General features: G+C 40.7%; 1 protein-coding gene across 2 annotated transcripts in view; it reads right to left on the minus strand.

The window, feature by feature from the left end:
• Positions 1-7,363: 7,363 nt before the first annotated feature.
• The window catches only part of OTC (ornithine carbamoyltransferase), a 28,128-nt gene continuing 11,663 nt past the window's right edge, over positions 7,364-23,828 (minus strand). Inside the window, exons 3-8 of one of the 2 annotated variants that reach the window (XM_025896254.1) lie at positions 18,722-18,875; positions 11,617-11,739; positions 10,883-10,936; positions 10,628-10,777; positions 9,456-9,593; positions 7,364-7,449 (exon numbers count right to left, since the gene is read on the minus strand). In XM_025896254.1, coding sequence (XP_025752039.1) covers positions 7,390-7,449; positions 9,456-9,593; positions 10,628-10,777; positions 10,883-10,936; positions 11,617-11,739; positions 18,722-18,875 — 679 coding nt within the window. In that variant the 3' untranslated portion in view covers positions 7,364-7,389. The remainder of the gene's footprint in view (positions 7,450-9,455; positions 9,594-10,627; positions 10,778-10,882; positions 10,937-11,616; positions 11,740-18,721; positions 18,876-23,828) is intronic. The other variant, XM_025896253.1, reaches the window with a different exon arrangement.

A 23,828-nucleotide genomic window follows, 5' to 3' on the forward strand; every position in this document is an offset into this window, starting at 1 on the left:
GTTTCTCAGAGGAATTTATTTAACATGCTTTCCTGAGCCCTTAATTGCAGTCCTGTGAATCCTAGTTACTACCCTGAGCAAATCAACAGTATTGCAGGGAGAATAACTGTAATCTCCTGGTTTTCTTTTCCCAGGAAGACAACTAGTAAAATATATAGTTCTGCTGTACTGCAACTTCCTATAGGTGTTTTTGATTGCATTTTCCTCCCTAGTGCTACAATAAGAATTAAACTCTCTCTGGTATAGTTTTGAGATGCTCTCCTGCTGTGAAGATGATCTGAAATGCCCAGTGATTCACAGCTCTGATATTTCATATCTAATGGAATTATTTCTGGATGGAATTGTTACCTTTCCTGAGATAGAGACATTCATAAAGCTGGTAGGAGACAAATTATATACATCTACCCTTGTCTGCTCTGCAGCACTTCTCAAAATCAAGTTACTTGGCTACACTTTCAAAAATTCCTCCCATTGTAAGAATGTGTGAGAAATTCAAAGAAAAACGCGGGGCATTGTAATTACACAAAACACAGGAAATTTAGGGTTACAAATGGACTTAAGAAAGACCCAGCTGTGTCACAGCACAGAGGATTAAGAGATGGGGATCAGAAAGCTCTCTCTTCTTCCTCTGTAGATCATACTACCAGTAGGTCTCCATTATGCCTATAAGGCACAGGTATAGATCACCACATGAGGCATGTTCTGTAATTGTTGGATTGGGATTAAGACATTTTATTGCCTGAAGTCAGTCTGAGTTTAAACTGTTTTAGACATTCCTATGTTTGCTGCCTCTGCTCCCTTCAGAGGTGGCTGTGCCCCTTTGCCCATAGCAGTGCCCCAGAGGAGCCTGCAGGGCTGCCCTGCCGCAGGGGAAGCCCCCTGGAGAGGTTTGTGTGTCATTCACCCTCTACTGACCTGTCCTCAGGAATCCCCCAAAACTGCTCTGGGACTGAAGTCAGAAATCTGAGCTGTGGAGTGGGTCTTGTCAGCCTGCTGGTGACTCATGTAGGGATTCTGTGGTGCTGGGAGACATTTCTTTTCAATTAGTTAAATTGCCAAAGTAAGCAAATATCCTTCAAGTGATATCAATTACAAAATATTTTAGTCTGCCCGGGGTAAGTGCAAAGCACCATCTGTGGGACACCATCCTTGGGGTGTCTCACTTGGCAGGTTTGCAGGACAGGGACAAACTTGTCTTTGCTGAGGGTGCAGTGGGGTGGGGGCTCAGCCCCACAGCCCCAGGAAAGGGGTCCTGGGGCAGCCTGGTCCCCCAGCAGTGCAGGAGGTGGTAGGATGTGGATCAGCCTATCAGTGGGACAGCATGAACTGCTGTTGAGCAGAGCAGTTTGCAGAAAGCAGCAAGGGCATTCCTGTGGCTGCAGCCTGCCCGTGGGGAGAGCACACCCCAGTCATGCAGGGGCTTCCCAGGGGATCAGAGCAGTGCAGATCCCATCCACACACCGCTGGAGAGCATGCCAGGTGCTCTTTGGAGGAGGGGGCATGTGAGTAGAACACTCTTGCACCTGCATTCCTAACCTGGGTTTTGTACAGCTCTGTGGGGACACCTAAGCCAAGGGTTTTGTGGAGCTGCCTATACTCGGACCCAATAGTGCCCTTTTTCTGTGTGCACACTACAGTTTGTCTCATTCCAGATGCTCAAGGTTTCTTTTCTTTGTTACCCAAGCAGGAACAGCAGCCAGCCATGAGCACTGTCTCTGTCAGAGAACCCAGGCAGCAGTGGCTGGCAGTTTGTCAAACACAACCCTGCACAAACACAAACACTGCAAACAGAATCTGGTTTCTGCCAGACAGCTTTCTGTGCTCTCTGGACCACCCCAAAAGAGGTGTTTTAACATCACTGAGGTGGCATTACTGTGATCAGCCTAGTCCTTACCTTCAGAAATGGGTGCCCCACGCTGGAATGTGCAGAGGGGCTGTGGATCACACAGGCCATATGTGGGGGCACGGTGGGGTTCCCACCTTTCAGGGCTGGGACAGCAAACTGACTGCACATCCCACTCTGCTTCCCACTGGAAGGGAATTGGCCATGTGAGCAGCAAGGGAGCCATGGAGTGTTCCTCCTCCAGACTGACCAGGAGTGGGACCATGGCATGTCCCATGGAGAGCATTTACCTCACCTTCAGATAGTGAGTGGGAACACCAGGTGAGGCTGCTGGACAGGACAGAAGTCAGGCAGGTGCAACATTGTTGACCTTGCTGACTCTGAGGTGGAGAGGGACCTGGGAAGTCTCATAACTTCGTGGGGCACTGGAACAGTTTCACAGAGAACTTGTTGATGCCCCATCCCTGAAAGATTCAAGACCAGGTTGGATGTGTGGGGTTCTGAGGAACCTGGTGTAGTGGAAGGTGTCCCTGCCCATGGCAGGGGCATTGGAACTAGATGATCTTTAAGATGACTTCCTACCCAAGCCATTCTATAATTCTGTGATTGTGAGTAGTTTAGACTTCTCCCTCCAATTAATATTATTTTGTGTTTAAATCACTAAGGATGACCTGCATTTGCCCTGTCAGCTCTTCAGTACTCTTCTCCAGCTATCAGTGCTGTCCCCCACAGCTGGAAGTAAGTTTTGGCTTAACTAAGTAAACTTTGATCATCAAAGTTTGCAAATTTTGGTGCTCATCCCTCTTTCTAGATATATCATGCTTGTGTTGGAGCCTACTTTGCACGAGTGCCAATCCCCTGAAAACAGGCCCATTAGAGAGCAGCAGCATTCATTAATCCTCTAACATATAATGCAGACCACAAGGAGCTTTCCAAGGGATTTGGCAGGGGCAGGCCATGCTTTGACTGTGTTTGTGAAAGATCTGTTGTCTGAATGGAGTCACCTCAGATTTCTTGCCCCTAGAGAAAAAACCTCTACAGCACACACATGGAAGGGATCATCAAGCATTTACAGAGGCCACAAAGGTTTGGGATTTCTTCAAAAAGTTGGTAACGAGATTGTGTAAGAATCAAATAACCTTGCAAATAGCTGTATCCCATTAGTCATGAGAGCAAATGCTGGGCTGAATTAAATGTTTATTGTGTCTTATGAAGTGTCTCTGTACACATAACCTTGGGCAAGACCCAGAAATTCTGGGCTCTGCATTTGAAAGGCAGCTGGCTAAATAGGCATGGCAAAACAATCAAAAGAGCACTGTTTATTTGCTCAATACATTAACCAAGTGATTAGCTGAGAAATGGGAGAACCAGAAGAAAGAAGAAATATTTCCCTTTGTCAATGCAGTCTATTTTTCAGACTTTCCACCAGCATTATACATTCCTGGAAAACAAAACTAAGCTCAAAATACTTCAATTCAATCATAAAAGCTTTCCCCAAACTGAATGATCAGCTCAGTGCATTGCTCAGACCTTCATGTAGCTCTTACTCCCTCTGTCATAAAGTTTGAAAGGCAGTGAGATAATCATGCCTAACTTACAAGCCTGTCTTATGAGAACTAAACATTAATTCAAGAGTTCTGGAGGACTTCAAGCAACCAAACCTTGGTACCTTCTTGTAATTTAGTTATTCCTGTATCTCTCTTTTAGCATCTGAGACTTCCACAGGTGACTGCTTCTGATACCAGACAATGAGTAAATCTGCTGTACATTGTGTCATTCTTGATGTAAGTTGGTTCAAATAAAATATTTAATTCTGTTTGAGAATTCTTACTTTCATTTGTTCCCTCCTGGTTGTCCAGGCTCCCCACTCAGTCCTTCCTAAGTTACTGTACCTCATATTCTCAGACACTAATTATTTGCAAATTCTTTCCACAGACCTCCTACCTGCTGTGGTTACCGTGCTCTTAGCTTTGTAGCACACAGAGAAAGAATGTTGTTCTTCCTCTGTAGGACAATTATAGAGAAATATTTTTCACCTGTTTATCTACTGAATCTCTAATTAATGTTATATCACTTTCAGAAGATCACATACAGGTAACCCAGGAATCCCCACACTGCTGGAAACAAGCTGGAAAACAAGTGCTTACAGAGTGTGTGAAATGCTAATAAGCAATCCTGAATTTCTCACTTCAGGTGTAGAACAGGACTGATCCTCTAAGGGCCATGAAGATAGTGAGGGATAGAGGTCAATGCACTGGACTTAGGGCCATTTGAGGCACCATAGGATGCCTTTGCTGTCCACCAATTTCTGCTCTCAGTGCCCCATCAGTCTCCTGTGTCATCTGCGAGGTCTGTGCAGATGTGCCCAAGATTCTCAGCTGTCTAAGTGACATTATAGAGTATCTCTGGGCCTTTGCCCCCACCATGGCCTCCACTGGGTTCAAATCCTGATCGTATCAAAGCCAGATTTAGTACTACCTTTGGATCTGCACTTGGGCTTTGGGCACCAAATCAGCATGAATTTACTGTCTTGGAACACAGCACAGCCACAGCACCTGCCTGTGTGTCAAGTCTGGATGTGCCCATACAAGCAGTAGCACACAACCAGACCTGCAATGAGGAGGGACGGGGCAGGGAGTGTCAGTCCACCCTTTGGGCCTGTAAGCAAGGGATGAATTAGGCTGGTAGCTGCCACCACCTGTGCATGGTGAGGACCAGAGCACAGCACTGCAGATGTGTGAGGTGCGATATTAGATCAGGGGGTTATTAAATGAGTCAGATGTGGGTAAGACTTGTTAGAACTAAACTGACCCAGGGCTGTTCTCTAGACTGAGGAAAAGAGCGGTGTTCTTATGGGAAGAAGGTCTAGGCTATCAGGAGCCAGGCAGGAGCATCTCTGTAAAAACATGTAGAAAACAACACCCTATCCTTCAAGTACACTCAGCAATGAAAACAGCACTTCTACTGATTAAAGCATAACAAATGTAATGAAAAACATAGTAAGCCATTAGTGGCTGCTACCTGTTATGCATTTGTTTTAAGCCCTTTGAATGTTGATAACTGTTTTTCCCTTCTAGAAAATCTCTCTACATTATTGCTGTTTCCCTTACTCACCACATTTGCAGTCATCATTTGCAAATTCAAGTAATGAATTCATGAGGAGTCTGGATGGCATAATAATGCTATCTTGCACACTAACACAGCTACCACCCAGCAATCCCAAGATGCTTAACCTTTGCAAGTGGATTAAACCTTGAAGTGTTGTTCTGCTTTGTGACAAGAGAGTGAAAGTCCCTACAGGCAGAACAGAAACCCTTTAGGGCACTGTATTTCTGGGTCTCTGGGGCATGAGTGTACAAGTCTATTTGGTACCAACCCAACGCCTCTAGGAAGTGTCAGATCTGCTCTGCATGACTGTGCAGACAATCTGCACATGTTCTGTAGATCTGCCCCACCGGCATGTGTTTGGCTCCCAGCACATAGCACACAAACTGGGTGTTGCACACGCAGAAGGGTACAGTAGTTTGTAGTTTCACTGCTTCCACACAGCAGTCCAGTGCTCAGGATATGTGCATAAAGTCCACCCAGTACTTCCAAAAACATCAGAACAGCTGATAGTGTGAGCAGTTTGTGCAAGACAAAGCAGGGACTATCATCCTTTGCTGTATATGTTCACAGAAGGATAGAACCCTATGAAATTACTCTCCTGGAAATGTTGGACCCCGTTGCTCACGTGTTATGCAGCAGATCTATGCATGTGTTATAAAAATGTCAAGGGGATTCAGCTGTCTGGCATCCTGCTCAGATTCCTAAGTACAAAAAGAGCCATCAATAACCAAGATGCACATTAGTTCTAATCAGAGCACAGGGAAGCAAAAGAGGAGCAGGAGATTGTTAAACTGTTCGCCATGAAACATTTAACAGTAGAGCTTCGTTATAAATCTGCCTGACTTCACTGATAGTACATCAATCAACACAATAAAACTGATATTAATGTGTTTTTTATGAAAGGACTAGCAAAGTGAGTTGTCTTACTCTCAGACAACACTAAAATCAGGTCAATAAGGATATCTACAATTCTAAGCACTTGAACAACTCCAAAAGGACCAACCATACTTTTACTTATCTTGCTGAACTGGAACCTAATTCAGAAAGCAGAACCTACTACTACCAGAAATATACAGTATTCTATGCATTTTCCTCCACACACTGAACTGGGAAGCAAAACATTGATTTCTAGCACATACCCTATTCCAACATCACTGATGCATCCAGATGCCTGCTGCAGTGTAAATGTTCACTGAATTATTGAAACCCTTGTAATGTTGTAAAGGAAAATGTTAATCTTAACAAGACCAACACAAATGCCTGCAAACCCAAGAAATCAATTGTAAATAGATAGATAGAAAAAAATGTGTCTTTATTTTCATTTCAGTGATCTGTGTGGCCCTGCAGTGAACTCTAATTTTGAAAGGAATTAAATAATGTTTTGCAGCTGGTCAGAAAACACAAATCCATTTCCAGAATTTTTGAAATGTCGCAGATGTTGTCCTGGTATTACAGTGAGAAAAAAGCCAACATATTTTTGAAACTATTTAGAAAAAAGAAAGGTATTTTCTAATAGTACTCAAAGCTTTACCTGAAATATTAAATGCACATACTCAGCCATCACAAAACCTACAAATGTCATGAATCTGTTTATTACTGAGAAGGATTATCTGAAATGTACACTGTCTTACAGTGCCAGACAAAATGCAGTAAATTCTTCCTGCAAGGGAGCTGCATAAGTTTCATCATGTGGTGCCCCTCATGTCTGCTTAGGAAAAAAAAAAAAAAGGAAATAGAAAATTTGCTTCTTTAGCCAGAATTTTGTTTAGGGAGTGAGAGTCTAGGGCAGATAGGCAAAGATTGAACCAGTTCCTTCCAGCCATCTATCTCTGCTGTATCCAACTCTGGAAACTGCTGTATTCCAACTCTACAGCAATATCCCCCTGTGCCAGCCCACAGGAATGTCATGGAGGAAGATAATACTCCCAAGGTCTCTACATTTTTGGTGTCAAACAGAAGTGGGGTTTAGAGGTTGGCTGGAGGACAGAAACAGGAGCCAGGGTGCCCAGGAAACCAAGGCAAACTGAAGCATTGCTTCTCCTGCACACTTCCCAAAATAGGCAATGAAAGGCACAGGTTTGGGGAGAAGTTTATGTGTGTCATATCACACCACACAAGTTCAAACACAGCTACGTGCAAACTGTGCCATGCCTATGCTGCCGGCAGACCCAATCATTAAGGTACGACCTTGGAATGTTTTCCGTGATGCTGCTCACTAGGACAGCCAGCTTGGAGCATCCAGGTGAAAAGCAGCTTCTGAAATGGTGTCTGTTGTCTTGAACATTTTCAGGAATGTAATGCAACATTATACATCAAACTATATGGTTTTATTAAAGTATCATTCGTTGCCTTGATCCTTTCTGAAGAAGGTCTACGTATTTGAGGACCAAAATATCCTGCCAATGAAGATTATTTTTCTCCTGGTAGGAATCCAAGCATCAAAATGTAGGTTTTTGTAGCTGTGGTGAGTAATCTGTCAGCAGGGAAACCATGACAGCCTAGAGGAGGAAGAAAAGAAAAAATCCAATCACATTGGAAAGAGATACTCCATAAAATAAATAAGGGGAAATATTTTCCAGCTCTGAAACCTTGTGTTGAAAATTATTGTCCTGACAAAAACTGCACACTTAGATTTATTTGCTAGAATTTCTGATGATGAATCAGGAAAGAACTGAATATCAGTTCAGATGCTAGGTATTGTAGCTGACAGATTTTCTCAGTGTGCATGAAATATATTAATGGACAGCTTAGGAGCAATTCAGACAGGCATTTAGATCAAATGCTGAGGGGTTTTTTTGTCATGTTGTGTTGTATTCTCAGTTAGTTCTAGGAGATGCTGTAGGTACCCAGACATCACATGGGCTTGCTTGTGGACTTCAGCAGAGCTTCCATTAGCATCAATGAGAGCCTCATTAGAATAAGGACTTTGAAATTTATCCCGGTGTAGCTATACTTTCTGTGGCAAGACATGGAAAATCCTTGCTGAGGTTGATTGTGTGTCATCTACCCCTCCTGAGCTCCCTGTCCAGCCTTGGGTTTGGCTGTGGAATGAGAGTAATGGGAATGTCAGCTAAGTGAAACATGGTGTTGCAGCAGCTCTGCTGCCCATCCCACACCTGTGTACATAACAAGCCCTGTGCTTGCTTAGCTTCGACAAGGCATTACCTGGTTCACACTGTTGTGATTTCACAGCAGTGTCTGACTGCAGATTGTTATTTTGGCCCAGAACTGGATTTGTGAGTGTTTTCCAGGGGTTGTGATCTTGTTGCTTGTCCTGCCTTTCCCTTCAGCACTGCTCAGTGTGACAGGGCATCCCAGGCACACTGAGGTGAGTGAATATACAGCTGTGCAGCCCCTCAGTGCTGACCATGTCACAGCTGCGCTCAGCCCTGCTTGGATCTACAGCCAAGCAAATAATTTATTCTTCAGTTTGCTCTCTGAGCTGAAAGTGGTAGAAAATACAATAGAAAGAAGACCCATACATTCATTATTTTTATAGCTTGGGAAAAATACAGAGATGACATTTTTCTTACGCCCACAAAAAAAAGTGCATCTGGAACTTAAAGTAAAGGCTTCCTTTTCTTTTTTAAAAAATAATATTTAAAGCAATTAGAAACATTGTAAAATAAAAATGAAAAAATATGAGCATTTTGTTGAATTTTGAGACCAAAGATGTGAATTTAACACTAATTTGCTAGTAATTTTAACCATGTCCCAAATCTGAGTTTTTAGTAAACACAATGCTCAACCCGTTATTTCTTCCCTTGTAGCATATCTAGAATTCATCTCAGAGCTATGACAACGACATTTCTGGGTTTTTTTCCCCTCTGAAAGTTTTCACTATCTTTTGTCAACATGATGGTTCTAAAGCCAAAAATAAATTACAGGCTACTGAGATCTGGCAGTAATTTTATGAAATTCTAGGAATGCTGACAGGGGAGTTATGGTTTATGTTAATTGCCAAGTGTCCTCTCATGGTTCCCATGGATTACACAGTATTACCCACACTATAACTTTTCAGGGTCTTTCAAACATATGCTCTTCCAGCACTTTCTCAGGGAAAGTTCCCATTGGTGTCAGCAGCAGTTTTTCCTAAGAGAAAATAACTAGCTTTTAAGTATATGGGAAACTAGTTTCTAAGGCCAGTCCCTGAGACCTCAGCATTTAACATGTTTTAAAATTGACCATTTGAGTTGGCAGTTAGAGTAAATCCAGTGATTTAAATACCAAAACATTACAGTTTATACTGTAGATTTCACTTAGTGGTAAAAGCTGGGTCAAGCAACAGCAGATCATTATTAAAATAGGTCACATTTGTGTCCAGAAGTATTTGTGCTACAGATGTACATGTTGCCTATAGTCCAAATTGTCATGTGCTCTGGGGTACATTTGAAACATAACTTTTAACATTTACTATTTATCAAGGAATCAAGCTGAATTTAAGCCTGCAATGCAAGGTAGAACAGAAGCTGACCCTCCAACTACTGATATCTTCTGTTTTTACCATAATTGTCCATTTTCTGTTTTCAGCCTCCTGGAAAACCAGTGATCGTGGGGAATAAAATACTTCATCATCAACTTCTTCAGGTTTTCTGGGTAAACAATGTAAAAAAGTCCAGTTGGAAGCAGCAGATTTTGCAGTCTGTAGATGAAAAAGCATATGAAAATAAAGACATATGTGAGGACATTAATAAAATCTTTAACAAGTAAAATGTTAAATTTTGTATTAACTCCCACTCTGGTTATTTGGATGATGAACTAAGAAGAATTCCACAGACTTCGAAAGAATTCCTCGTTTGTGAATAAGATGGGAATATGTCCATTCAGGTTGGTAAGAGTTCAATACTGGCTTGACATAAGTCCGATATTCACTCTTATTTCTTTGGCTTTAGAAGGGGAGTAAAAACTCTGGTGATCTAGAGGATCAATAGAGTGCAATCCTTTTTGAATGCCATACAGTAATATAACACTATCTATAATTGCAACAAGAACATACTAAACAATGATTTAAAAGGCTGTATATTTTCTCATTTTATATTATCACTCATTATATATTGATCTAATGCCAAGGAAAAATGAATTAAATTTTAGGCCAGAGACATGTCCATCAACAGCATTTAGTGAACTTACGTTAAAGTGCAGACACTTAAACAAGTGATTTTATCAGGAAGGAAAATGTCCTTTTTATCTTGGACGATTAGTAGGTTATGATTTTCTCTAACTGATTTTGTGCTGACAAACATTTCAACTAGATGAATTTAAAGAGATATATTTAATATATATATATATTTAATGATTTATTCATTGACAGATATAGACAAATGCTATCCAGGCATTTAAGAGTTAATCTGTAAGCTTCTCATTCTAAATAAAATAAAAAGGATCATTTCTGGTAACAAAGAGGAGATGCAAAATTAGAAACAGTTTTTAGGCCATAAAGAAATAAAGGATTAGCTCTGCTGCACATGTTCTGGAGCTAGGTCTCATTGGGAAGCTCTGAAAGAGGCCAGGCCTTGTGAAGTGTATAAGATAACTCAAACTTTGTTATCCTTGTGAGTTTTTTAAGCGGGAGGGAGGCCACACTCAAAAAAATACCAAACTCATTCTTTGTTGATGTTGATTCTTATAAATGCAAACAGTAAAAACATAAACAAAAACCTAAATCTCAACTTTTACCTGCATTGTAATTTGATAACCTTGAAAGGCCTTTAGTCTTTCTTTCTTTTCCTCTTCTTGTCCCATACTTATCCACGTGTCTGTAACTAAGACATTAGCATTGTCTGCAGCTTCTAAAGGATCTGTTGTCAGAAGAAACTTGGTACCATACTAATGTGAATAAAATAAAGAAGATCAGCAAGACAAGGAACTTCATTTATAATGAAAATAAACTCTATTCAAACGATTCTACTAGGTTATCTTTTAGGTTCCTACCTCTTCAGAGTATTGTTCAGTTATTTTAGTTATTCTGAGGTCTGGTTCAAAGCCCTGCCAAAAGAGATAACATACCATGGAACATGTAGAAGATTTTACTGCTTATTAATGCTTGTTAGAAAAATACTGATCAAACCATTTGCCATGGGAAAAAGAATGTATTTCAGAACTGTAAAACTTGGGGAAATTATGTTGGTTTTGTTGAAAGTTTATTTTGGAGATAAAGTGGTGGAAAGTGTTCTGATAAGGTAAGAAAAATGTATTTTACTAGTTACAGAATGAAATACTTATAAATAATTTAATTTTTTGTACTAAACTGAGTATTTGTTTTGTGTTTTATATTGTATTACAATGCAATACTCTAAGACACTACACCATCCATCTGAACCAAGCAAGATGCAACGCTTCCACCAATCTGAAACAAGTTTCAATTTTCTGGGGGAGGACAGAGGGCACTGGATGACTTTGTAACACTTTATCAGATGGAATTTTAATTCATCATTGTTTATGCTGCTGTCATGAATTCCCCTCAGCCTTTCTGAAGTTGGACTTTGTAGAACTACTCCTGCTTTGCATCAAAATAACTGGATCAGGATTTTGAACCTTGGTTCTGAAAACTGGCACTCAAAACAGGTGCAAGCATCACCAGCTGAGGCTCTTGGCAAACACCTGAGTGGTCGAGACAAGAATGGGCAAAGTTTGCCTTCCTGCCTCCACGTGCAGGACTTCCTTACCTTGGGAGTGGCAATATGCAGGTGCATTCCCAGCTTTGCAGCACTTGTCATGATGGAGTGGAGGACATTGTTTCCATCCCCAATCCAGGTGATAGTGAGTCCATTCAGCCCACCATAGTGCTCCTGCCAAAGGAATCAGAAGCTCTGGGGTTATGTTCCAGATGAGCTCAGCAAGATGATGGGTGAGAGGGATTGATCAGACAGGTCTGGTGCAAAGGCAGCTGGCTACCTTCAAATGCTACCTGCATGGAACAATACCTGGAGTTTACTGCACCTACAGGATGGTCAGGGAGGGAAAGCCCCCCATGTTTTACAGGAAGGCCCGAGTGTGGCAGCTTCCTCCAGTACTGGGAGCTGGAACAGGCTCCCCAGGGAAGTGATCACAGCACCCAGCCTGACAGAGTTCAAGAAGCATTTGGATGATACTCTCAGGCACATGGTGTGACTCTTGGGGATGGTCCTGTACAGGGCCAGGAGTTGGACTCAGTGACTCTTTTGGATCCCTTCCAGTTTGGCATATTCTGTAATTCTATGATGCCACACGATGAGGGCCAGGCTGAGAGATACAGCACCACACACGCAGTAACTTTAACACCAAAGCTGTACTGCCATTTTTGGTGCTAATAAACATCAGTGAGTGGTAGACATTCCTAATTTAAAGATAGTCCTAATGCCTAGAATAGAACTCCTTCCAGCTTTCCCCCAGACTGTACAAATATCCCTATTCAGGTTTGCTCTGGCTTGGTTGTCTCTACATGATGTTCTCCGTGGCCATGGCAGTGGCCTTGCCCTTGGAGTGCATTTTCACCATCACAGCTGCACAGGACAGAAAAGAGCAGCACTCTGAAAGCATCTGTGCCACTCATGGCCTGCAGGGTTTGTTCTCCACTGTAAAGCCAAAGAGGGCAGGGTTTTGTTTACAAGTGTGGATTGCCCAAACTTGAAACAGCATTACAGAATTAACTATAGCTTTGCCTGATGGCCATTACAGCCTGTTCATGTGCAGTTACTCTGACCCTCAAGTCCAACAGATAAGGCTTAAGGAGGAACAAGAATAACAGGAGTTCCAGAGCAGGACAATTCAAGACTCTTTAACAAGCTTTGTTTTAAGTATGCATGTTTATAGGTACTTAAGTTGATATCAAAAGGTTTGTGAAGATATAATCAAGTACTTCTGTATGCCTGCTCTGTATAACTCTACCTCATGGCTTGAAGGACTTTCTGGAGAGCCTTTTATTCTTAGTTCAAAACTGGGTCATGCTACAATTGCATTGTAGTAGCTGGAAGCCAGACAGTGTTTCAACACTTTGTGTGACATGATTCAATGCTTGTCAGAGAGGATAAGCATCCACATTGTAGAGCTGTACTAACTGGCAACCTTGCAGGAGTTGCAGAAAAGATGCCAAAAGACTGAACAGGAAGAGGGCGGGGACTACCCCCTCCTCTCCTGGCAGCAGCTTCTCCTAAACAAATAGTTGTGAAGTCAATCCAGAACAAAGTTCTTGGCATTTCTGCCAGGGACCACAATTTTGAATCAAAAATATTAGTACTTGGGATACTGAATTATACTAAAACACTGTAAAAATCTGAACCTAGTAGAGTCCTAAGCTGACTAGGTTTAAGGGTTAAAACTACAGTATTGCAAAACTATCACTTTTTCAGTTGAAGTTTCTTAGCAGCAGACTCATTGGCAAAGGTTTGATGCAAGGGCACTTACAGGAGACCAAATCAGGACTTTGTGAACTTGGAAGTTATTTCAGTATAATGGTTCTTCATGTCTCTAAGGATCTTTCAAAGTCCTTCCACATCTCCTAGCAATGGTACTCCTAGGAGAAGGTCAAACTGAAGCATTTATTTAAGGTGTTGTTTCAATCTAGGGCTCAGTGATAGCTGAGAATGAACCCACAGCCAGAAGCAAATGAGACAGTCCTGAGTTCTTTTCATCTTGCTGTTTAAAAATAGACATCACAGCCTGTAATGCTCAAAGCACTGACTAGAGTCACAAATATACTGCTATGTTAAACAACTTCCACCTTATTGCCAGCTGCTACTCTGCATTAAAAGGAGCACAGTGCATGCTAAATACTTTTCTCTGTTTTCCCAAGCTACTAGCTGTTACAGATAAAATATGAAGTACTGGAGATGTCTGTATAATGATCCTTGATATACATTGCAAATTGCAAAGTCACATCTGCAGTGATTACTGTGTAGAGTGGACATAGCTGAACTGATCTTAATGAAGATGTTTTGCTAATGGCTGGAGCCACATACGAGGCAGAGTCAAGCTGTGTGTGTGCTAGCAGAGCCTATTTTATATCCTGTGCTTTGTGCCCTGGTGCACTGCTGCCGTAACTCAAACCTCTTTATCTAAGAGAAGCTCACTGTGACTGTGACTGTACTGCTTATATGCACACATCCTCAGATTCCATGAAAGATGAGATAACTGTGTTGGTCAGAAACAGAAAGCTTTGAGGCAATAAAAAAACTATATGAGACATACTTCACACTTCCCCCCCCCCCATTTTATGGTATGTTCTTATAAAACCACACAGATAAAATCCTGCTAAAAGTGTTTTGCCATGGTGGTAACGCTCTAGGTTAAATCAGAACCTTTACAACACCTGCTGCTCACCAAAGCCTCTGAAGATATTTTCCCCCTTGCACCTCTTCCCAGTTTTTCTGAACTCTGTTATGTTGATGTAGGCTTTATACCTGCTTGGGTATTCTGCAGTTTCTCTTTACATTTGGAACATGACTTCAAAATATTTACACTCCTTGTAAAGCCACCAAAACTTTAACATATTTAGAAAGCCTAGAGTCCTTCTCCCTTATGGATGCTTCTTTGGCCAAATAGTGATTGCCGCTTAAGTACCATAAAACATGGCTTTGCTATTCTCATGAAAAATCCCTGCTAAATGATTAATGCTGATTTTACATTCAACTTTCTCATCCTCATGTTGTTTTTACAATATTTCATTCTGTTCTTATCCATGGGTGCAGTGTACCAGTGTATTGAACCCTAGGAAAAAGTAAGCATGCTCAGTGTTTTGGCACTGCTGTATTTATGGAGAAGACTGGGTTAACTAATTAGGGACATTTGTGTCTGTCTCTGCCTGGACTTGCTTCCAGTGAGGCTGAAACTCTGACACCATTATAGATTAATTCTGAATTGTTTGACCACAACTGTCATAACAACCCTCAATTAAAACAAGCTTTTGAATAATGAATCAATAATCTGTCAAATTTTAAAATGGAAAGCTAGGGACTAATCAAAGCTTTAGCCCTTTGGCATACAGTGCAATCCAGCAAAGGAGAAACTGGGCAAACTTGGATCTACTGGCTCTCAAACTGCTTAAGGCAGATGCCAGGCCAGTTATCTTTCATATTCCCACACTGGTTTTTGTCATGGTTGTTGAAACAGTATATACTAGAGGGTCATTCCAAATCTTAGTTGGGATTTCTAATTGTTAGAATAATAATGATGATGATGGTGATGAATTTGAAGACTACAGTAATTTGAGGTCTTTGGGTCACACATTGAGGAGAAGTTGAGAATATATGGCAGCTCTCTTTAAGCTGGGTACCACTATTTTGTTATGCTGTTTAAAAAGAAAGCTCTGATGCATTTCTTATGCCAACCATTGCTTTCTGAAAAAGCAAATTCCCTCCAGACCAGTGACATAAAAAGCTAGTGGCATATGGATCCACTTTAATTATCAGTCTGGCCATCCTGCAGTCAGCTACAAGTTAGCTGATTTGGCCAGTGACATTAATATCAATTGAATCGATGTCAATACACAGCCTGTGTCTGGAATATAAATTGTGTGATGCTGCCCTCCAGCCAAGCTGAGCAGAGCAGAAGTTGTGAGCCACAGCTTCTGCCTGGGACACTAAATGGAATCAGCACGTGGCTGTTAAATGTCTTCAGCGCAAGCAGAGAAGTAAAGTCCTCGCTGTGTGCACACTACCAGCACACAAACTCATAGCCTTTAAAGGCCAAGTCCCCAAACACTCAAAATTATGTTGTTTACATGTTTACAGACATTTTTAGTGGGATTTAACTCAAAAGCAGACTCAGTTCAACAGAACTTTTAAGAAAAAAGGTGGTATATAGATAAGAAAAACATTTCTCTTGGCATAATAGAGGGTTTTAACCCAGACCACAGTATTAAAGGGCAGAGCCAGATTATAAATCAAACATATGAGGGGCTCCAGGTTGCTCAGGAGGAAGGCACTGGAAGAGGATGTTGAACCTGAGCAATCTCACCCAGTATTCATGACAGGAGCACATTCTACGATCTGAAAAGAACACCCTGAATACAGAATGAGAATTGACAGCCCTGAAAATGAACCAGCTGCATTGTTTGGGGAATGCAGTGGACTATACTAAAATAACCACACTAAAATGCACTTATGAAAAGGGAATCAGAAGCTGTAAGCAAGAAAATATTTTGACACAAAAAACCAGGCAATTATGCAGTTTCAGACCAAAGAAAAAGCGCTTGAAGAGGATTCAAGAAGGCACAAGACAGGTATTACGGTATAGAAAATGGAAGAATAAAAATGTGCTAAGCATGAAGAGGGCCAGAGTGTATGTACTGCTCCACTGGCAAATGCATCAGAAACAAAAAGAAAAGAAAAAAAAGTACATTTTGGTTATTTAGTGACAGTAGGGAGGAGCAGGAAAATATTTACAGGGATAAAAAAGAGACATTTTTTTGAGAGAAACAAGCTGCACAAAATCTGTAATTACATTTAAATATAAGGCTACCAGTCTGTGCCCCATTGTCATGTATAAATCAAATAAATTGCCTTTGCATTGCAGGGAAGCAGTCCAAGTGTTATATATGGACTTCCAACTCACTTAGAGAAGCAGTGGGACTATTCCACATCCCTGTATTAATTTTCTTGCAGGCAGTACTTGGATAACATCTTGCTGAAAATCCCACAAGAAGTTTGATAATGGTAAGTAGCAACTAGACCCTACAAGAGATGTTGCTACATCGCTTCAAGTGTTAATCTTACTTCTGTGACCTAGTAAAGTTCCTCATATGATTAAAATGCTGGTTTAGTACATGCCACTGACTGTAAGACCAATTTTTTCCACCTTGCTGTACAGTGGAAGGAGGAAAACAGGGAGTAGACTGGTAGGTCAGGAAGGGAAAGCACAGGCAGTGCCAACACACACACTGAGCTGCTGAGACCTCCCCCAGCCTGCCACTCTCTCCTCTTAAAAAAACAAGAATGGAAAGTGTGTCAGCAACCAGCAGAGCAGCATGCCCTTGGTAAAGTGGGGCAACCACCTAGTTGCCCTCTAAAGACCTCCTGACAAACTCTGGGCTGAGGAACATGATAGAGAGAATCAGGGAGAAATGGGCAGAGTTGGAGGAAACACTGCTCTGCTTATCAGGCTGACTGTGAAAGTGCTGCAAATTTGAAAAAAGTTCTGTGGCTGTCCAAGGGCTGTGCACCTGCTGTTGCTGCTGCTCAGGTATTCAAACCAAGGAAGAGTCCAGGCTGCGGGCTCATGTTCACCTGGAGCTTCCCCCATGGCTGCCCCATACAAGGACACAATGCAGGAGGAGCAGAGGGTGAGTACAGGGTATGTATTCATTCCACTGCTCTCCATAGGTTTCCCTCTAAGATCGGTGGAAAAAGAGCTGCACCTCTAGAAGCTGATTGAGATGCTCAGTGGTCTCTCTTCATTGACTGGAGGTGGAGTAGAGGACAACAGTGCTCTGAACCTGGGTGCTGTAATCACTGGCCTGGATAAAACCAGGTTTGGGGGCAGAGATACCCATATTTGTGTAGACTGTGAGTCACAGGTTATTCCTGAAGCCTGTTATTCACAAGTGATATAATGCTACTTAATAAGGTGTTTGCAAGACAGAACACACTGCAAAACGGAACCATAAGATTCTCCTGGTTTACAGTTGTACACAGTGTTTAGAATGAAATTATGACATTCTCATCACAACTTATTGTGTTATGTAATTTGAACACTGAGTCTGGTTCAATGTGATCTCACAAATCTCCCTTATCCTGGGGTATGAGAAACATCTTAGTCTGAAGCTCACCAATTTTTGCTGACCTCTTCACCTTGAGTATTAAAATTTTACAAAAAATAATGATAATTAAAATTAGAAAAAAAGCAATTTTCACTAAACACACGAGTCTTTCAGTATTTAAAATTTAAAGCATAAATAATTTAATATTACTCTCACCAGGTCTTTCTCACTTAATGAATGTCCCATAGCAAAGTCTCCGACAGCTGAGAAACAGCCAAATGAATCAAGAAATTATTCTACCCTCCCATTTTCAAGCAGTGTGATTTTTATTCATTCAGAAAACAAACAAGGTCAGAGGAGTTCATCATAGTTGTCAACCAACACTGCAGTATAATAATAATAATCTTTTTTATAAGCCAGATCCTCAACTGATTGTAAAACCACATAGTCCTTCTGTTCACAGATAAACATCTGGTATTCTATGTGAAAAAATGTTATCCTGCTGTCAAACCAACTATTGCATTAGATAAAACTACAAAATAAAATCTTTTTTAACAGCTCTTTGATGTGAACAAAGTTTAAATTGGTTCAAGTGCCAGAACACTAAGATTTTGCATTGGTAGCAATAACTGACTTTTCAAAACAAATTTGTTCAACCAATCTCCTAATATATGGATACTGATTCTTTTTAAACTGTTCATAGATTAGTGAGGAATCAAGAATGAACTAGTGAGGTTTTTTAAGTCAGTGGAAAAACTTCCACTGGCTTTGGCTGAGCCAACTTCTCACCTTTATCTTAATATGTAAAGCTCCCCGCACGTTTTTCGTGTATGTGGAATTGCAGCCTAATTCCAATGAAATAATTAATTTTATGCTTAACTTTACTTCCACTACAGCTGATAGGACTACATAATTATTTTAAACTAAACAGGTCCTTAATTATATTGCTGGATGAAGATTTCTTTAAATTACAAATGCCATGCAATTACCACTTAGAAAAACTTAGGAATGAATGGTTTTGAACCTGACTTCCCCAAATACTTACCAAGGCTAAGACTTAGCAAGAAAAAAAAAAGAAAAATTGGTTATATTGTTACCTGAAGGGTTAGGTAATCAGCTAAAATCTGGAGAGGATGATATAAGTCGGACAGTCCATTGATTATTGGGATCGTGGATTCTTTTGCCATTAGGTCCAGATCATTATGCTTATAAACTCGAGCCAAGATTGCATTTGTCATGCTGGACAGCACCCTGGAGATAGCAGAAAATACTCAAACATAATAAATATAGCCCTGTTGCACTCTTCAGCGTGCAACACATGAATATTAATGAAAATGGTAATGAATCAATATTTTTCAGCTATCTGAATAATTTATCATGCCTGCAGAACAGACTCAAATGTAGTCATTTAACAAGCTGCTAAAAAGTAAGCAGTTTCACTTATTAACAGACTATAGTAAGTAAATGAAAACTGCTGCATTATTTTATGGTTTTTTCTCTTTGAGGTTTGATTGTAGATGTAACATCAATACATGTTGAGTTATCTGAACTAAGATAAGAGATTGTGTGAACTGTAACTTTTGAAGAATTTGATAACTTCAGAAAAGATAAGGTGTAAGATTTCTGCAGTCTTTTAGCAAAAAGCAAATGTAGGACTGACTCAATATTACAGACTATGCATTGTAGCCTGACCTTTTCAAGGATTAGAATACAGATCTGTCACAGATTGCTACACTTATTTACTGATATTAATTAACACAGAAACAACAGGCCAAAACACCAGCCTTTTCTTTCTCCTACCTGCAGATCTTTGTATTGACACACATGGTATCAATATTAATATAATGCCCAAATTTGAAACTCAGTATAAGGACAGGGGCAGGCTATGCCCTTAACCTCATTTGCCAAAATGTGAAAGACAGAGATTAGCATAGTGGATTAGCATAGTATACTCTGAATTCTTTAGATAAATTTAATATGGATTGGAGCTCTTAATTTCCCTGCATTTCTGTGTTTTAATCAGGCCCTGAAGCCTGACTTTGAAGTAGCATTTTTTGTGTTTTCATGTTATCTATAATATGACATTAAAACAAAACATGGAAGAGACTGAATTAGAAGAGCATGAAAAAAATCCTTGCAGTATCTGTCTTCCTGATTAGCCATGAAGAATTCTCGTACCTCTTCACGTGGATATAAGGCTGTTAATGCTGTGATCAGTGAGGTCTCCTGACGAAGTCAGTAACAAACATTTTCTATTGGCACCAGATATTCCTCACACAAAAAAAACTAATAAAATGTTACAACTAAAACTCATAAAATGTTACAAGAGTGCCTGTAGAGCTCTCTCTGAAGAAAAGGCTGCCAATAGCAGCTAAAGTGAAAAGGAAAGTCAAAAGTGAGCAAGGTATTTACTGATTACAGTGTACTGGAACAGTTGCTGTTTGTGCCATTATTTCTTCTTAGCTCGTGAGTTCCCTTCTCTGTGCAAAACCTGTTCTGTTCTGAACTAGTCACCAGGGATGGGATGCATGGTTCCTTCTCACATGTGTCCACCCCAAACAAGAGAGCCAGTTCAATCAGCCAAGGAAAAGAGGCAATGACACTGGGAAATTGCCCATTTTCCTTAGACTTTTTTTTTTTTAGGCTGTCAGGACAGCTGATTCCTATTTGACACAATTGATAAAGAATTTAAAGATGGTTCCTTTGCAAGGTCTGCCATTAGAGGAAATTCAGTCATAATCACCAAATAGTGTAAACTGCTAGATTTTCACCCTTAATCTTTTTAAAGACCTATTACACACTTACCAGGAAGATATCAAACAGTCCTTCTGCCAGCATTTCTAGATGTCACACCTTATAGTAGGAAACCCAGGTGGAAACTGGGTTTATTCTTTGTGAAATCAAACCAAAATTAAATTCAGGGGAAAAAAACCAAACCAAAACAAATAGACTTCACCTGGAGGTCTCTGATTACAGGAGAATGATGAAGTCTTCTGTAATCAAATCAGTCTAAAGCAAATCATGTAAGGCTGGAATTGCACAGAGAAAAGGACCTGAATAGATAAGAGTCTTTAGTAAAGATGAAGTTTTGGAAGGTGAGAGGGAGTAAGCACAGACTCATTAGGTGTCTTTTCATTTAAGGTTCTTATGAACTTCAAAATCCCAGAGCCTGGAAATGTATTGGAATATTGAGTATTGGAATGCTGCATATCTCTCTTTTCAAAGTAACTTTTATTTCTACAGAGAAAAATTAGATTTTTTTTTTTCTTAAGTGTATCCTCTGAGGAATCCAAAATTAAACAAAAAGTATGCCTGTTTGGTTTTGCAGATCTTTGCCTTTGAAAATGAGGCATTTACATATATTTTGCATAGAATACTGCTATTTAAGACAGTTTTGCTTTTATTTTGAAAATGTATATCCATTTAAAAGGTTTAGACTTCTGACTACTTCACTGTCACTCAGTCTTACAGGGCCATAGGATGGATGTGCTCTCAGCAAGCAGTGAGAAGTAAACCCATTCCCCATAAATGCAGAGATTCATCCCCTAATAATTCCAGTGGACTGCTAAAATCATTCTACGAGTTCCTCAGTGCTGTCACTGAACCTGATGGCCCCTGGGCTTTGCTGGTGCACAGTGGAACTGCTCTACAGTGGCAGATACAGATACAGTACTTATATTTCATTTCACGTAATATATCAGACATGCTAAACAGATCTGAAAGGCTGAGAGCTCCTTAATGGGCGGTAACTTTTTGCTACTGTGTCAGCATAAATGTAAATGTCTTGTGAAACACGGAACAACTGATTTATGACAGGTAATAAGTCTTAAAATATGTTCACAGCAGCAATGCTTTCAACCCCTACCTGCAGCAACTCTAATAAAAACTGTGACTTTTATAGACCCGTGCTCCTTTTGCTTTAAGTCTCAATCTCAAGTACTTCTAAGGCCTTCAGAGCCCTAGACAGATGGCTGTAAATATTTGAAATGCCCTCTGGGTCTACTACAGGCATTTTTTTTTTTAGTCTTACATTACCTGAATGAGGTTGGGATGTTATCTTTCATTCTCAAGAAATGCCAGGGAATTAACACTCAGGCTGTTCTTTTGGGTAAACTGCCCAGCCTTGATTATGCAAAGTCAATAATACTCTTGCTAATGAGAGCAGGAATGAAGCACAGCACACAGGAATGAAGTAGGACTCTGTAAGAACTCGGGAAAGCCCCCAATCTGCTGTAGCAGGGGAGTGCTGTGACTCAGCAAAGGAGCAAAATACCCAGGTCAGAATCATAAATAGGGATTTATTTCTGGAAGAGCAAGCAGTGACAAAGAAAAGGGGGCTGAAGGCTTGTATGGGAAGTAAGTATTGTGGGAACTTTCTCCACAGAATGGGGACACCTTCAGAATGGTTGAAAGATTTGCTTGCTTCTATTTATTGCCTTATTTCTCTCGTAGCTTACTCTCTGCCTTTTTCCCTTTTGCTTGTGTAAAAAAAGGTCAATCAGGAGACTGTGAATGAAAGATTTTGTGTGCCTTTATTATCCCATTTGTGAAAAAGAATTGAAAACTGGTCTCTACAGTGTTTGTGTATCAGAATCATCCTGCTTAAACTGGGACTATTTCTTTTGAAGGGATGTATTTGAATCCTGTGGCAGTGTATGAGCTCTTCTGAACTGGACACAGTGGCCTAATGTACCTCAGACTTGACTGTTAAGCATCAGAAAAATCCGTTCCCTCTGCAGGCCCACAAATTTACAAAATTTTTGAATCTCTTAAACTTGTACTTACTAAAACCAGGCTTTTGTTGAAACATCTGAACATTATCAGTATTGACTTACTGGAGCAAGCCCAGAGGAGGCCACCAAGATGATTAGAAGGATGGAGCACCTCTCCTACGAGGAAAGGCTGAGAGGACTGGGATTGCTGAGCCTGGAGAAGGGAAGTCTTTGGGATGACCTAATTGTGGCCTTTCAGTACATGAAGGGAGCCCACAGGAAAGATGAAGAGGGACTATTTACAAAAGTGTGTAGTGACAGGGCGAGGAGGAATGGATCCAAACCAAAAGAGTAGGTTTAGATTTTACATTAGGAAAAAATTATTTACTGTGAGGGTGGTGAGGCACTGGTACAGATAGTCCAGGGAAGTTGTGGATGCCCCATCCCTGGAAGTGTTCAAGGCCAGGTTGGAACAACCTGATCTAGTTGAAGGTGACCCTGCCCATGGCAGGGGCTTTGGAATTAGATGATCATTAAGGTCCCTACCAACCCAAACCAGTCTGTGATTCTATCATTGCAGCTTACTTTGAGACTGGCAGTTATGCATATAACAGGGAGTGAGAGTTAAGTACTTTCAAGCCTCAAGGGACTGAAATTTTTAATTTCTACTAAAAACACCTATATGTCTTCAACTTCAGTACTTAAAAACAAGAAAGGAAAATTTAAAATGTTTAAATGTTTGGTCTTTTTTCTTAAATTTTCCTTGAATTTCATCACAGAGAACAGCAGCATAGTTCTCAAACAATCTCTTCCACTGACTGAAAACTGTGGTATTCAGCACAGGCAATGGAACTCAGCTGCCTGATTGCATATTTTGAATTAAGCCTGATGAGTTTGACACTACATATCTTTCACCAGAATTAAAGGGACTGTTCAGACACTACTAACCTTCCAACAGCTGAGCCTGACTCAATCGACCTCAGTTTGCAAAAGGGCTGCCTAGAAAGCAGGACAATGCTGAGGTTGGATGAGTTTTAATATATGAAGTGCTATGACAAACAGCAGGAGCACCTGCAAAACACAACCTCATGTTTTGTTTACTTTCTGCAACATTGGAGGCAATCCACTGGAGAAACATCCTGAGCTCAGTTCTTCCCTTCTACAACAAAGGAGATAGGCTGCTACCCATTCCTGCATGCCTGTGGGACTGGGCATGATTAAGATCTTCTATGGACGTCTGTAAGACAACAAAGTCATAGCCCAGCCTCCACAGCAGTCCTGACAGTGGGTACAATTGTGGAGGAGGGCACATGAAATCAGAAACTAGCTGCAAAGTGTTGTTCAAGTTTGATGCTGCTGAAACAGGGAATCAGAATGGCCTTCATGGCCACCCTGTCACTGTACATAGGCTATAATGGCAGGCTAAGGCCCACCAGCAGCTGGCCTAACTAACATAAATAATGTTTTTTCTCTTCAATTTTGCTCCATGAGC

Source organism: Manacus vitellinus, unplaced genomic scaffold (genome assembly GCF_001715985.3).
Source record: "Manacus vitellinus isolate BGI_N305 unplaced genomic scaffold, ASM171598v3 scaffold_7_pilon, whole genome shotgun sequence".
Classification (NCBI taxonomy): domain Eukaryota; kingdom Metazoa; phylum Chordata; class Aves; order Passeriformes; family Pipridae; genus Manacus; species Manacus vitellinus.